General features: G+C 51.0%; 2 protein-coding genes across 9 annotated transcripts in view; one reads left to right on the plus strand and one right to left on the minus strand.

Annotated features, from left to right (window-relative positions):
- The window catches only part of Ttll3 (tubulin tyrosine ligase like 3), a 34178-nt gene extending 30538 nt beyond the window's left edge, over window positions 1-3640 (plus strand). The window contains 3 exon segments of the mRNA XM_029557081.1: window positions 1996-2266; window positions 3068-3356; window positions 3358-3640. Of these exon segments, the coding sequence (XP_029412941.1) occupies window positions 1996-2266; window positions 3068-3356; window positions 3358-3424 (627 nt within the window). The 3' untranslated portion in view covers window positions 3425-3640.
- A 3022-nt stretch (window positions 3641-6662) lies between these two features.
- Rpusd3 (RNA pseudouridine synthase D3) lies at window positions 6663-11054 on the minus strand. Of its 8 annotated transcripts, none has more exons than XM_029557099.1 (9): window positions 10811-11054; window positions 10346-10497; window positions 9263-9307; window positions 9075-9174; window positions 8675-8782; window positions 8513-8597; window positions 8177-8300; window positions 7699-7838; window positions 6663-7098 (listed from the first exon to the last, which is right to left on the minus strand). In XM_029557099.1, exons 1-9 carry the CDS (start codon window positions 10954-10956, stop codon window positions 6910-6912), a joined length of 1089 nt encoding a protein of 362 aa, XP_029412959.1. In that variant the 5' UTR covers window positions 10957-11054; the 3' UTR covers window positions 6663-6909. The 8 variants fall into 8 exon arrangements, with proteins under 8 accessions (XP_029412959.1, XP_029412956.1, XP_029412953.1 ...); XM_029557096.1 differs by having other exon boundaries at window positions 7699-7818; window positions 8177-8270; window positions 10811-10973; XM_029557093.1 differs by having other exon boundaries at window positions 8177-8270; window positions 10811-10971.
- Between the last annotated feature and the right edge of the window lie 2039 nt (window positions 11055-13093).

The raw sequence follows: 13093 nt of genomic DNA on the forward strand, positions 1-13093 counted from the left end.
AAGGGAGACCCCCTCTCAAAAAAACCAAAAAAAAAAAAAAGTTTTTTTTTAAGAAAGAAAAAAAAAAAAAGAAATTCATTTGTGGTCACAATTCTGGAGGTACAGGAAGGAGGGACCACATCTGCTTCTGCCAGCCTTGCAGATTGACAGAATCCTAAGGTGATGCCAAAGTGGGTGTCAGTTGGTGGCAGAGCTCTTGCCTTGCATAGGCAAGGCACTGGGCTCAAACGCAGCACTACAGAAGTGGTAGAAAGTGTGTACTTGTATCTGTCTGGTTTCTCCCTGTTCTTAGAAAGCTACTAGTATTCAGGCATAGAATGCACCCTGAACACTATATCTAACCCTAATCACCTCTTGGCAGCACCACCTCCGGACAGGCAGTCATTTGCTTCCCTCCTCTTTCCAGTTTGGGTTCTGACCTGTTGTATTCTAGTGGCAAAATGGCACAGTTCTAATTCTATTTCACATTCATTAGTGACATTCTGCAAAGGCAAGCTTTCTCTCCCCGCATCAGCAGCCATGTTTTAGCAAGCTCTAGTGATTCTGATGTTTGGTAGATTCTGGAATGGTTTCTTCTCTTGGACATGCTGGGGATTGAACCCAGAGCCTCACCTCATGCTAGGCAAGCACTCTATCACTCAATTACATTACATCCATTCCCCTTTAGTCCCCCCCTTTTTTTCTTGAGTCAGGGTCTTACCCTATAGCCCAGGCTGGCCTTAAACTCACTATAATCCTCCTGCCTCCATCTCTCCCTCTCTGAGTGCTGGAATTTACAGGTGTAAACTACCATGTCCTCTCCCCCACCACCCCCAATTTTTTTTTTTTTTTTTTTTTTTTTTAAAAAAAAAAAAAAAAAAAAAAAAAAAAGAGGACGATAAATCTTTCACTGTGATGGAACTCAGGGAGCTTGGGGACAACAGTTTCACCATGAACTATAATACCCCTAGCTCCCTCCCCCCTTTTGTTGTTTTTAATTTGGGGACAGAGTCTCACTAAGTTGCCCAGGCTCATCTTGAACTCATGATTCTTCTGCCTTAGTCTCCTGAGTACTGGGATCATAGTTGTACACCACAGAACAGAGCCTGATTGGCTTTTTGCTTTATTTGGGGGGCAGGGGGCAGGTGTGTGTGTGCTGCAGCATGCATTTGGAGGTCAAAGGACAACTTTGGAGAGTCAGTTTTCTCCTTTCACCTTGATGTGGATTCCTAGGATCGAACTCGAGTAGCCAGGACACCAGGCTTACACAGCAGGAGCCTTTACTCCTCACTGGCCTAGTTCTAAGCTTTTTTGAGATGGAGTCTCCCTGTGTTCCTCAGTCTTGCCTCAAGTTCTTGAGCTCAAGCCATCCCCTGCCTGCCCAAGCTTCTGAGTAGTAGTAGGGACAGACCACAGGCACACATACTGTGCCTGGCTTCTTCTGTCTTTAAAGGTCTTAGTATGTATCTATGATTACTGCTCACAGGAAGCTGTAGGGAGGCTTCTGTCTTTAAAGATCGTTAAAGGTCCTAGTATTCACCTATGATTCCTGCTCACAGGACGCTGTAGGGAGGCTTCTGTCTTTAAAGATCGTTAAAGGTCCTAGTATTCACCTATGATTCCTGCTCACAGGAAGCTGTAGGGAGGCTCCAAGCCTCCTATGTCTCTGAAGAGATGCTGATTGACTCAGTTCAGGATGCTGTCCATCTAAGGCAGCCCATGGTACAGAACCACCCACATTTTAGGACAGGCCAGAAACAGCCTGGGTGGACAATGGGGTGCTATGGAGGCATGGCTCAGACTCTCTGCTTCCCTGGGTTCCCCATCACTGGGGCTCTGTGACTCTGGGTACTCTGGACCCCTCAGGAGACAGGTGGACTTATTGTTTCTCAGCCAGGAAATGTTTCTTAAACAGACACCTCAGAAATTGATTCCATCCATCACTGCCCTGAGCCTTGCTGGGCCAAGGATTCCAGTCCTAGTGTCTGAACAGGCCTTGTCTTTTCTTGCTCACAGCCTGCCGTGGAGGTGCCCCAGTATGTGGGTATTCGGCTCCTGGTGGAGGGTTCAACCATCAAGAAGCCTATGATGATGGGTCATCGGCGGATGGGGGAACGCCCATCACTCCCTCATCTGCTGACCCAGCAAGACTCTGGGGAAGGCAAGGACTCAGGGACCCCTACCCACAGGTCAGCTTCCAGAAAAGATGCTGGGGCCAGAAGCCTAGGGCACACTGAGAAGCCAGACTCCACTGCCACCACCTCGGCTCTCGGAAAGGGGAAGAAAGGCAAGGCAAAAAGTGCCACTACCCTGGTTCGCCCCACCCTCCAGAAGTGGGAGCCCCCAAAACCAGGGTGGGCCAGATTCTCTCTAGAACCTTCATCAATGGGGTCAGCCAACCCCAGCCCCTGAACAGATGGTCATTTGCTCTGAAAAAATCCCAGGTTTGGGGTAAGACCATGTTCCCGATACACCCCATTCCCCCAAGGTAATTTCTGCCTGCTTCCAAGACCTTCTGGAACATATGGATTTACCTTCCCACCAAAGGGCCACATGAACCACTACTCACAGAGTATCTTAAATATACAGCCAAATAAGTATTGTCCTGTCCAAAGTAGTCACCCTGCCCAGGCAGTTAGACCAAAAGATTCCAGGGCTCAGTTTCCCCCAGAGCCCAGACTTCTACTGCTGCCCTAGCCAGCCTTTGCCCTATGTTCTGAGGAAAGCAGCCGATGCTTGCACAGTACTCAACTGCTGCCACGTGCCCTTACTGCCCCTCAACCAGCTCCCTTAGTCCTCAAAACACCCTAGTGAGGCAGGTGCTTTTGCCCCCATTTTTCAGCCAAGGTAGCAGGAACTTTAAGGATGTTGCCTGAGGTTGCACAGCTCAGAAGGGGCAGAGCTGGGATGCAGACCCAGGTCTGTTGGATCCCCAACCCTGTGTTCTTCCCACTGCCTCTGGAGGAGGAACCGGGAGGAGCTCCATCTGCCCTCACCCCACATGCCCCCACCCCTGCACATATCCTGTGGGATAACCGTTTCAGCCTGGGGCCTTGCCCAGACCCTCATGGCTTCCCTTCTCCCATAGCCCATTCCCACTTCTTTAGTCTCCATGCCAAGGCCCAGCTGCCTTCTCTTCGCATGCTCCGACCCCAGGGCCACCTTCTCAGACTTCAGCATGGCCAGCTGGTGGGCTCTAAGGCTCTGTCAACCACAGGCAAGGCCTTGATGACTCTACCCACTGCCAAGGTTCTGACGTCCTTCCCACCTCACCCTGATCTCAAGCTGGCATCCAGCATGCTGAAGCCAGGAAAGGTGGGCCTCGAGCTGCGCCTGGCACCCTGGTGGGTAGTGCTGAGCATTGGGATCTGGGCTGAAGAGGGAAGCACCCAGACCAGCCAGTGCCCCAGGGAAGGGCTTGTCTTTCCCAGAAGCTGCCTCCTAGCCTGAGTCCTGATCATCTCTCTCTCCCTCCCCTCCTTTACACCGAGGCTGCTGTTCTCCACCATCTTCAAGGCCCCCACCTTGGAAGTGCCTTGTGGCCCCCGCCCTTTGAAGTTGGATCTCTTCCTGGCACCCACAAGAAAGTCAAGGGCAAAGCCAAGTTCAAGACCAGACTCTGCAACAAACACAAGGCTGAGGCATACCCTGAGAAAAGGCTGAGCTTCTCCAAACCATTGTCACTTATTTTGACATACCAGAGGTTGGGGACCTTGGGGGCTATGAGGCTAGAAAAACCCCTACTCTGATCTCCCACTGCCCCATCCTGGATCTAGCATCAAATAAAAAGCTAATGAAGTTCTCTGGGCTTGGCTCCACTGTTGTGGGGTGAAGAATAGCATGGGGCATGGGCTCAGAACAAGAGCTCTTCAGCAGGGTCTCCAGCAGCAAGGCCCAGAATTCCCATCTAGTGATAGATACTTGGATTCCTCTGCAGGGACCCCTTAGGTCAGGTGGAGGAGGAACAGCTTTCCTACACAGATGAGGAAAATGACTCTGCAGGAGCAGATGTAGCTTGTCTAAGCCATGTGGCTGCAGGTAGAAGGACACACTGTTAGAACTGCTAGCTACTACGGTGCCCCCAGCCTCAAAGAACAAGTTGGGCTGGCAGAATGACATCTGTTGGGCATAGAACATGAGGACAAGGGACAGGAATGGGTGGCCTCAGCCCTTCTCTGGAGGGTATAGGTCTGTTCCTTCCACAGCCAGGGGTTCCAAAGCCACCTGAGAATGGAACAGATATCCCACAAGTGTTTCAGGGGGTCAGCTGCCAGGCCTCCAAAAGGGGTGTCTATTTGTAGCCTGTGGCTGCATCCTCAGGTTGGAAGAGTTGAAATTCAATGGCAAGTGTCCTTGAAAGTGTAGGCATAGCTCACGCAGTGGTTCACACCTATAATCCCAGTGCTGGGGAAATTGAGGCAGCAGGATTAGGAGTTCAAGTTATCCTTGGCTAGTGAGTGTACAGCCAGCCTAGGCTACACGAGATCCTGTCTCAAATAAACTCAAAGGGGAGAGAGGGAAAAGGAGAGAGATTGCATAAAGGGCCAAGTGCTCTTATGCTTGCTGTTCTTCAGTTTATAACTTTTTAAAATGTGTATGGGGAGGGAGGTGTTAAGTTTTCCTGGAGAGACAAACATCTACCCAGATAAGAAATGATTCTACCTTGATGAACTATGAGTTCATTTGCAGGCACATGGGTGACCCTCAAACATCCGCAACACTAAAGTCCTACGCCAGCAAGGATGACTGCTCCATAACTGCACAGGGGGAGTCCTCATCCCCTTTTAGTTAAATATATAATCTTTAACACCGCCTGACGTCACATGCAGATTGGGCAGGATTACATACAGCTGGGGGAGTAGCTGGAGTCTCAGATGACCCTCTCCATCCTACCTCCCCCTCCTTTTTAAATTATTAATGACCTTTTTAAATTATTGATTTTGAGATAGGGTCTCCCTGCAGCTCCAGCTGGCCTGGAACTCACTATGTAGACTAGGCTGGCCTTGATTTCACAGAGATCCTCTTGTCTCTGCTTCCCTAGTGCTGGGATTAAAGGCATGTGCCACCACACCCCAGCCTGACTTCTTTTTAAGCGTCTCTCCTGTAATCAGAGCTGCTCCGATTAAGATGGCAATGGCTGCTATGCTTAGAGGACAGTGTTCCACAATAGTCTGCTTTTAACTCCTTCAAAGGCCATATGAAGGACAGCAGCTGTCCAGCCATGTACAAGCCACCCCACTCTACAGATGTAGGATGGGTATACTGTAGCTATGAACCAAGGGTCAGCAGGAGCCGAGGTAGGGGTGGTAAACCTAGGAAGCATTTTCTCCCAGGCCTCCAAGGGCACTGGAAAAGCAGACAAAGCTGTTTTGAAAACTGGAAAACAAGGTTGGGGATGTGGCTTAGTTGGTAGCATGTGTGCATGGTATGCATGAAGCCCTGGGTTCTACCCCCAGCACCACATAAACTGCACATGGTGATACACATCTGGAATCCCAGTACTTGGGGAGGTGAAATAGGATCAGAAGTTAGACCCTCTGTTCTGTAGTGAGATGGAGTCAAATGATGGGTACTGGGAATGGGGGAATGATGAGTCAGTGGTTTGGGGGTGTGAGATAGAGCCTCATGTAGCCTGGGCTGGTCTCAAACTCACTATATAGCTAAGGATGACTTTGAACTCCGGGCGTGCACCACCATGCCCTGCTGTTCTTGCAAAAAGTCGTGGAAGTGGCTGGTGGTGCTCACAGTGACCTGGGTGTGCTTGATGCTACTGAACTGAGGTTGAAAATGGTTACACTGGTGTCTGGAGAGATGGCTTAGCGGTTAAGAACGCTAACTGTTCTTGCAAAAGACCCGGGTTTGAATCCCAGCATGCACATGGTAGCTAAAAGCTGTCCGTAACTCCAGTTCCAGGAGATTCAACAACCTCTTCTGTCCTCTGCAGCCAATGCACAACATGGGAGCACTTACATATATGTAGGCAATACATACATACACGTAAAATAGAAATAATAGATTTTAAAAAAAGAAAATAGTTACACTGGATAGTTAGGTACACCTGCCTCTGCTCCCACTCAGAAGGTGGAAGTGGGAAGGTTCTTAAGAGTTTGGGAGTTCAAGCTGGGCATGGTGGCGCATGCCTTTGATCCCAGCACTCGGGAGGCAGAGACAAGCGGATCTCTGTGAGTTCCAGGCCAGCCTGGTCTACATAGTTCCAGGCCAGCTGTGGCTACAGGGAGACCTTGTCTCAAAAAGACCAAAAAAAAAAAAAAAAAAAGAGTTTGGGAGTTCAAAGCCACTCTGGGTAACAAAGCAAGACCCAAAAAACAGGGCTAGAGAGATGGCTCAGTGGTTAAGAGCACTGGCTGTTCTTGCAGAGTTCGATTCCCAGCACCCACATGGCAGCTAACAACCATCTGTAACTCCAGTTCCAGGAGATCTGATGCCTTCTTCTGACCTCCGTGGGCACTGCACGACACAGGTGCGCCTACCTACATGCAGACAATACATTCATGCACTTAAAAAAAGAAAAGATTGATGGTAAATTTTCTGTAATATGCATTTGATTATAATTAATCGAACATCTCTTGACCAGGACTACAGTAGATACTACCCCTGGACCTGGACAGTGCTCACCTGAACCCACAGCACAGTCCCTGGTAAATAATTCCGTCTTCAGCAAATCCTCAAAACCAGACCAGGAGGTAGGAACTTTTATTATCTCAAGTCCAGAGAGAAGTTGCCTGCCCAAAACCACATGATAAGCAAGTGGTCTAACTGGAATTTGATCTTAGATTTGTCCAACTAAAGAGCCCAGGACCTCAACCCACAGTTTTGTACCATGTTCAGCACCAACCCCATTCTCCTTGAGCCAGGCCACTGCCCTTCCCACTCTGGTCTGTTTTTCAGTTGGGGGTCAGGTGCAGTCTATTATGGGGAGAGTCGCAGGCACTGCAGAGTCTGGGAGAAGTATGCGGGCAGGGGTGCCAAAAGCTCACGGAGGGGGTCCCTACGCCTGGTGCCTGGGAGGAGGAGGCGGTGCAAGTGGAGGTGCAAGGGCAGCTGGGCAGCCTGGGAAGGAGTCAGGTGGAGGCATCTGAGAAGGGCTTCGTCTAGGGCCTGGGGTGGGAGAGACAGGGCAGCCTTTGGTTATTGTATTCCATGTAGCTGAGCACCCAGCTCTAATGGACATGGATCAACCAGCAGGACCTGCCTGGTCTGCAGCTGTTATTCACTCCTCTACACACACCAACCTCACACTGGCAGAGTTTTCTGTGGGTACAGAGCTAAGCTACATTTCCAAGCCCCTTTTTATTTGGTGAGACCATGCTGCAATTGAGCTTCTGGCCAGTGGTATTTGACAGGAAGTGCACAGACCTGCCCATGAAGTCCCCATCCACGCAGGCCTCCAGTTTCCCTTGCTCCCCAGGCAATAGCCTGGGTCCTTAGAGTGGCTGACGGAGCTGAACCCACTTCTACCACACTCCTGTCCGCTGGACTGAGGGGGAAACCATACACACACCAAGGCTTTTGATGGACTTGAGGGGGCAGTCAGAGACCATCCTCTTCCTCACTGAGCTCATGGGTGGAAGGCCCAAAAGACTATGTCATGTACCTAAGTCACACAGCACCATAGGGGCTCCCAACCCCAGTGTACAGTGTCTAGAGATGCTGTCCCCCACCCACACAGGGAACAGGTATGTGGGCCTGAGTGCCTACCTGTCTCTGCGGCTTGGTGCTCTTGGCTGCCAACAGGAAACGCTGGCCCAGGACAGTGCCCACACGAGCAGCATAAGTGTGGTCCCCAAGCACTGGGCAGAGCTGTAGAGCCATGTGCACCTGCAGCTGACCAGGGAACACTGGGCAACAAGGCAAACCAAGGAAGGGGAGATAGATGCTCTTCCTGACCATTGAGTAATGCCCCCATTCCCAGATCCTTTGAATGTGTGAGATGACTGCCTCCAGAGAGGGGCTCACAAGCAGGTCTGGAGGGTGAAAAATGGCAACTCACCCAGCCTGGGGGAGTCAACCCTACAGAGCTGAACATGTGTGCTGTTCTAGGTGCTAGACTGTAGGGTGTGGGCCTCCTGCCAGGCCAATTCATACACTCCTGGGGTCTACCACATGCCCCCAGGGTGCTGAGCACCCAATTCCTCCTATATCTTGTCTCCCGGAGCTCAGAATCGTTCAGAATCACCTGTGAGTGGCTGCAGCTGGACCAGGGCACAGCCATAGCCTGTGGCCATCACTTGGAAGCAGCTGAGGGTCCTCTTGACACCTTCCAGTATGTCCTTTCGGGATGGTGATGTCACTGGGACTGCCTTGGGTGCCAGCCAGGAATGAACAGCTTGACATAGCTGTGATCACCCAGCCACCTCTCCTCCCAACTGACTCAGGACAGGGCATAAGGTAGGCAGAGGCCACTTGCCTGTTAGAGGACAGTGGAACCGGCCACCCCATGAGCATAGCCCACACTTCTCTGTAGGGAGATAAATGTGGAGGGACCCCTCTTTCCTGGTGGCCTCTGACTCACAAGATGCATGCCATCCATGTGTTCCAGCTTCAGAGCCATTTGGATTGTCCCCTTGGGAGGAGCCGGGACACCATTGGTGATGGCACTGAGAACAGGAAGGTGGTCACAGGGTGGCTGACTGCCACCTCCCTACAGCCCTGGGTGCCACCCCACACTTCTCACCAGTAGGTAGCTGTGGGTCTCTGGGTTCTCCTTGAGTGGGTGAAGAACTTCTGCAGGTGGCTTGCTGTCTGGGGGCAGCTGGAGAGGAGTACAAGCCCAGAGGCCTCCCTGGAAGAAGCAGAGAAGTTGCATCAGTTAAAGCCCGTTGGGCTCAAAAAGGAAACCCTCTAGGAAGAAATACCAGCTGAAGGCCAAACAGTAATGCCAGGACTAGAATCCTGACTTCAGAAACAAGTCATAACTCTATGCAGTGTAATGTGTTTCTCATTTTTGCTCTGGCCCCCAGGGAGCTCAGAGCCAAATGTACTAACAGTTATCACCACCTAGCATGTCCCTGGCACTTGAATAGGACTTTTATATACAGTAGGTCTAAAATAAATGCCCCACACTCATCACTTACTTCCCAGGTGCCCGGACAATCTGCAGCTCCTGCTCTCGGAGCCCCAGGGACTGGCTCAGCTGTGGCAGCGCTGACAGCAATGTCAGCTCTCCTGGTTTTCCTAGAAAGTTAAGAGGGAAGAGGACAAGATCCCAGAGCTCCAGCCCACCATCAGCCCATCAGCCTTTCCTCTCTGCCCCTGCCCATACCTGTTATAGGCAGGCCCTGTGGCTTGTTCAATGTCACCAGAGGTCCTGAAACATACATGACATGGACATCACCAAAAGTGATCAGCCTGTAGGCAGACTCCAGGGATTAAAGAGGAGCATGTGACTCTAAGGCATTGCCAACCCCACTCAAAACTGAATGTTCTACTCCTCACAAAAACCACCTCCTGCCACTCCCGGGCCTTTACACTTGTTTTGTCCCAGATTTTCACAGGTGTGGGTGCTTCCATTCACTCTGCTTCTGATGTCATCACAGGCAGGATGCAATATAATGTGTTCTCAGGCCTCATGGAGCTCAGGCTAGCTTCAAATTCACTGTGTAGCTAAGGCTGGCCTTGAACTCCAGGTCTTACTGCCTCTACCTCAAGAGGTCACCACACCTGGCTACCGATTTTCTTTTTTTTTTTTTGTCTTTTTGAGACAGGGTCTCCCTGAAGCCCCAGTTGTCCTGGAACTCACTATGTAGACCAGGCTGGCCTTGAACTCACAGAGATCCGCCTGCCTCTGCTTCCCGAGTGCTGGGATTAAAGGCCCGCGCCACTACACCTGGCTCCGATTTTCTTTTTTGATAGGGTCTAGATACATGTAGCCCCGGTTAGCCTTGAACCCTTGGGCTGGGATTGTAGGTGTGGACTGCCATGCCGGGCTACAGCACTGGTTTTTCTCATTCTCATACTAGAAGACAGAAGAAATAGCTCCCACAGGAGACATGTAGTCCCCAAGAAGTGTCTGGGACACCGCATGTGTTCAATAAATAGTTGCGAAAGTGAATAAACTGCTACGAGAACAAAGAGACAAATTATTTTCCCAAAGACACACCACACGGTGCTGGGTAGCTTCAGTTGTCAACTTGACACACCTGGGCAGAGGGAGCCTCAAATGAGTCTAGCTTGACCCCAAAGCTTACTCTGACAGTGAACAGTAACCTGGTGCAGCGGGTGCCTGCGGTGGAAAGGCTGTGTGCGCCTGTCCCCGCCATGGTGAGGCTCAGAAGCGGATGAATGCTCTCCCGCAGCTGCCGGGGTCTGACCCGAGCAGCCCGAGGCTCCAGCAGGCCCCCCTCACCTTGCTGGTCCACCACAACTGCTCTCAACACATCTGCCAGCTCTTCCTGGTTTTCTGGGCGCAGCAGCCCCGGAAAGGGCTGGTCCTCGCCCGGGCCGGTTGGCTTGCGGGAGCCTCTAGGTTGCATCCGACGCCAGGAGGAAGTGGGTTGCCTGGAGAATATGGGAGAGGCAACCGGGGCTTCCTTGGTTTTCCAGTACTTTCCATGCGTGACTACGCCCACCCTACCCAAGTCCTGCCCCTTCTAAAGCCTCAGAATGCCGGGACTGGGCTGAAAACAGGTCCTCCTGCCCCACGACTCTGCAGAAGAGGGATTGGAGGCTGGGAGAGGCTAAGGAAGCGGCGTGTAGCACAGAGCACAGCCAGGATTAGAACCTGAGTCCTCCAAATCCCGTTCCTGCCCTCCCCTTGTCCTAGCCGAAATTGGGGGGCATAATCACCCGGCCTCGGTGCTGAAGCCTGCACCTCCCAGCGCCGGCCGCCAGCTCCCCGAAACCCGGCACCAAGGCCGTAAGACACCCATTGCGAAGCAAGCACAGTACGCACGTGTGTCCACGGGGACGAGCCCGTGCGCGTGCGCGGCGCGCTGATTGGTCAGGTAGGCTATCCATCAGAGTACCCAGAAGGCGGTGCAGCGGGGGGAAGATGGAGCTTTGCTTCGGTTCTGCCAGGAGATACTTGATTTCGCGCTCTGGCTTTGGGGGAAACTGAGACAGGAAGCGGAGTCATTTACTCAGGGTCAAGGACGTGTCTTAGGTAAATCTGGACTGTGTGCGGGAGGCTGCAGATTGCTGTTTCAGCTCTCTGGAGCCCTCTGTTGGAAACCACCCTCTAAGGTGAAGAGAAGAAATGAACGGTCCCACAGCCTCAGCAGGAAAGCGCCTGGGGCAAAGTCCGAACGGAGAAGGACAGAGGCAGAGAAGTTACTGTGCCAAAGCGGACAAAAACTTCCCCAAACTGGGAAACCAGGCTGTGGCTCAGCGGGTAGCACGCTCGCCCAGCATGCAGGAGGCCCTGGGGTTATTGTCCCTCACTAGTGACATTCAGGGAAGGCCGTGTCTCACATCAACACCCCCCCCCATGACCCCTCTGATATGATTCAATCCCAATCACTGAGTACTACATTACTGACCCTCCCCATGATGGGGAAACCCACGCTGCACCTGCTTGAGGTAACCCAATTCCGCCTCCATCCCCCTCCACGAATGAACAAAAATATAAAAACCCTAAGTCTGTAAGGGAGGTGCCCTCCTCTGAGCCCCTGGCCTGTGGTCAGAGTACTCCTCCCCCCCTCCGTTTATTATCTAATCTTGACTCTACAGAGGTTCGGTTTTTCCCCTTTCTGCCTCTTCCATGTTCTATTTCCTTACATGATCTAGTCCCAGAGTAGCATAAACCAGGCGTCTCAGAACTGGGGAGGTAGGGAAAGGAGGATCAGAAGTGAAAGGTTCAACAGATACATCCTGAGTTCCAGGACAGAGTGGGATACTTGATACATAAAAAACGGGCCATTCCCAGACTAGCATAAGCCAGGTGGCTCAGAACTGGGACGGTAGGGGCAGGAGGATCAGAAGTGAAAGCTTCAGCAGATACATCCTGTGTTCCAGACAGAGTGGGGTACTTCATACACGAAAAACAAACCCTGGAAAACAGTGTTCTGTAGTTAAAATGAGTATACCACCTTGATGGGTGTGAATTCAAATGATACCATACCCTGGATCTGTGTGTTAGAAATACAAGATTCACCCCACCTTAGAATTTCACAGAACTGACAGGGTTAGGGGCTACACATGAGTCCATAGAAAAACAGATCTGAAATTGGAGAAAGCTTCCAAGAGGGAGTTTGAGAGGCATAGAGGAATGCCATATAGTCTTGGTTGAATTCCTTTAATAATTAGCAGGTGAGGGAGAGGGGGGTGCCAAAAAGAACTCTCAACTCTAGAAGAAGCAGGGAAGGATTTATAAAACCTAAAATCACAATTACACCATGCCAGGGGCAAAGCCAATAACTATAGTTACACCAAATCAAGGACTGTCAGTTAACAAAGAAGTTTTCAGTTAAGAAATTTACTGTTAGGAAAAACGAGTTTCTCAGAATTGGAGAAACAGTGGGTTCTGTGGAGATATTGGGAGAGGACGTGCTACCCGGCTAGTAGTTCTAAGTTTTGTAGTATTGTAGAAACAATGTACTCCCTGAAACTACAGGTGCAGCCTTCATGGAACCAGTTCTGCCTGGCTGACTGTCCTTAGAATGGGGAGGGGGGGTAGGGAGAGGGGAAGTGTAAGAAACATGGAGTGATCAAAAGTCAGCTAGAATAAAATGGAGTTGATTTTATCATTTCAGAAGAAAGGATTAAATTATGTGATTAAAGATGTGCATTAGGAGGAAGAGGCCCAGAGAGAAAGAATCCAGGACAGAGATAGCTTGAGAAAAAAAAGCAGAGATGGCATGTGAGCTACGTGAGGTTGTTTGTTTACTAAGAGCAAAAGGTCACATAAAGCTGTATCCATAGAGGTGTGGCAGAATCAATTGTAGTACCTGTGTAGGTATCTGTGAGACTCACTGTGCTGGATAGCTTTAGTGTCAACTTGACACACCTGGGTTGAGGGAGCCTCAATTGGGGAATTTCCTCTATTGGACTGGCCTGTGGCCATGTCTGCAGGGCATCTTTCTGATTGTTGATTGTTGAGTGATGTAGGAGGGCCCAGCCCACTGTGGGTGGTGCCATCCCTGGGCAGGTGGGCCAG

Source organism: Nannospalax galili, unplaced genomic scaffold (genome assembly GCF_000622305.1).
Source record: "Nannospalax galili isolate Female #2095 unplaced genomic scaffold, S.galili_v1.0 scaffold406, whole genome shotgun sequence".
NCBI lineage: Eukaryota > Metazoa > Chordata > Mammalia > Rodentia > Spalacidae > Nannospalax > Nannospalax galili.

Coding starts and splice junctions, on each gene's coding strand:
- Rpusd3 (XM_029557099.1), bottom strand. CDS start 10,956: ATGGATAGCCTACCTGACCAATCAGCGCGCCGCGCACGCGCACGGGCT. Junction 9,308..10,345: donor AGTTGTGGTGGACCAGCAAG/GTGAGGGGGGCC, acceptor TGTATGTTTCAG/GACCTCTGGTGACATTGAAC. Junction 8,598..8,674: donor AGACCCACAGCTACCTACTG/GTGAGAAGTGTG, acceptor TCCTGTTCTCAG/TGCCATCACCAATGGTGTCC.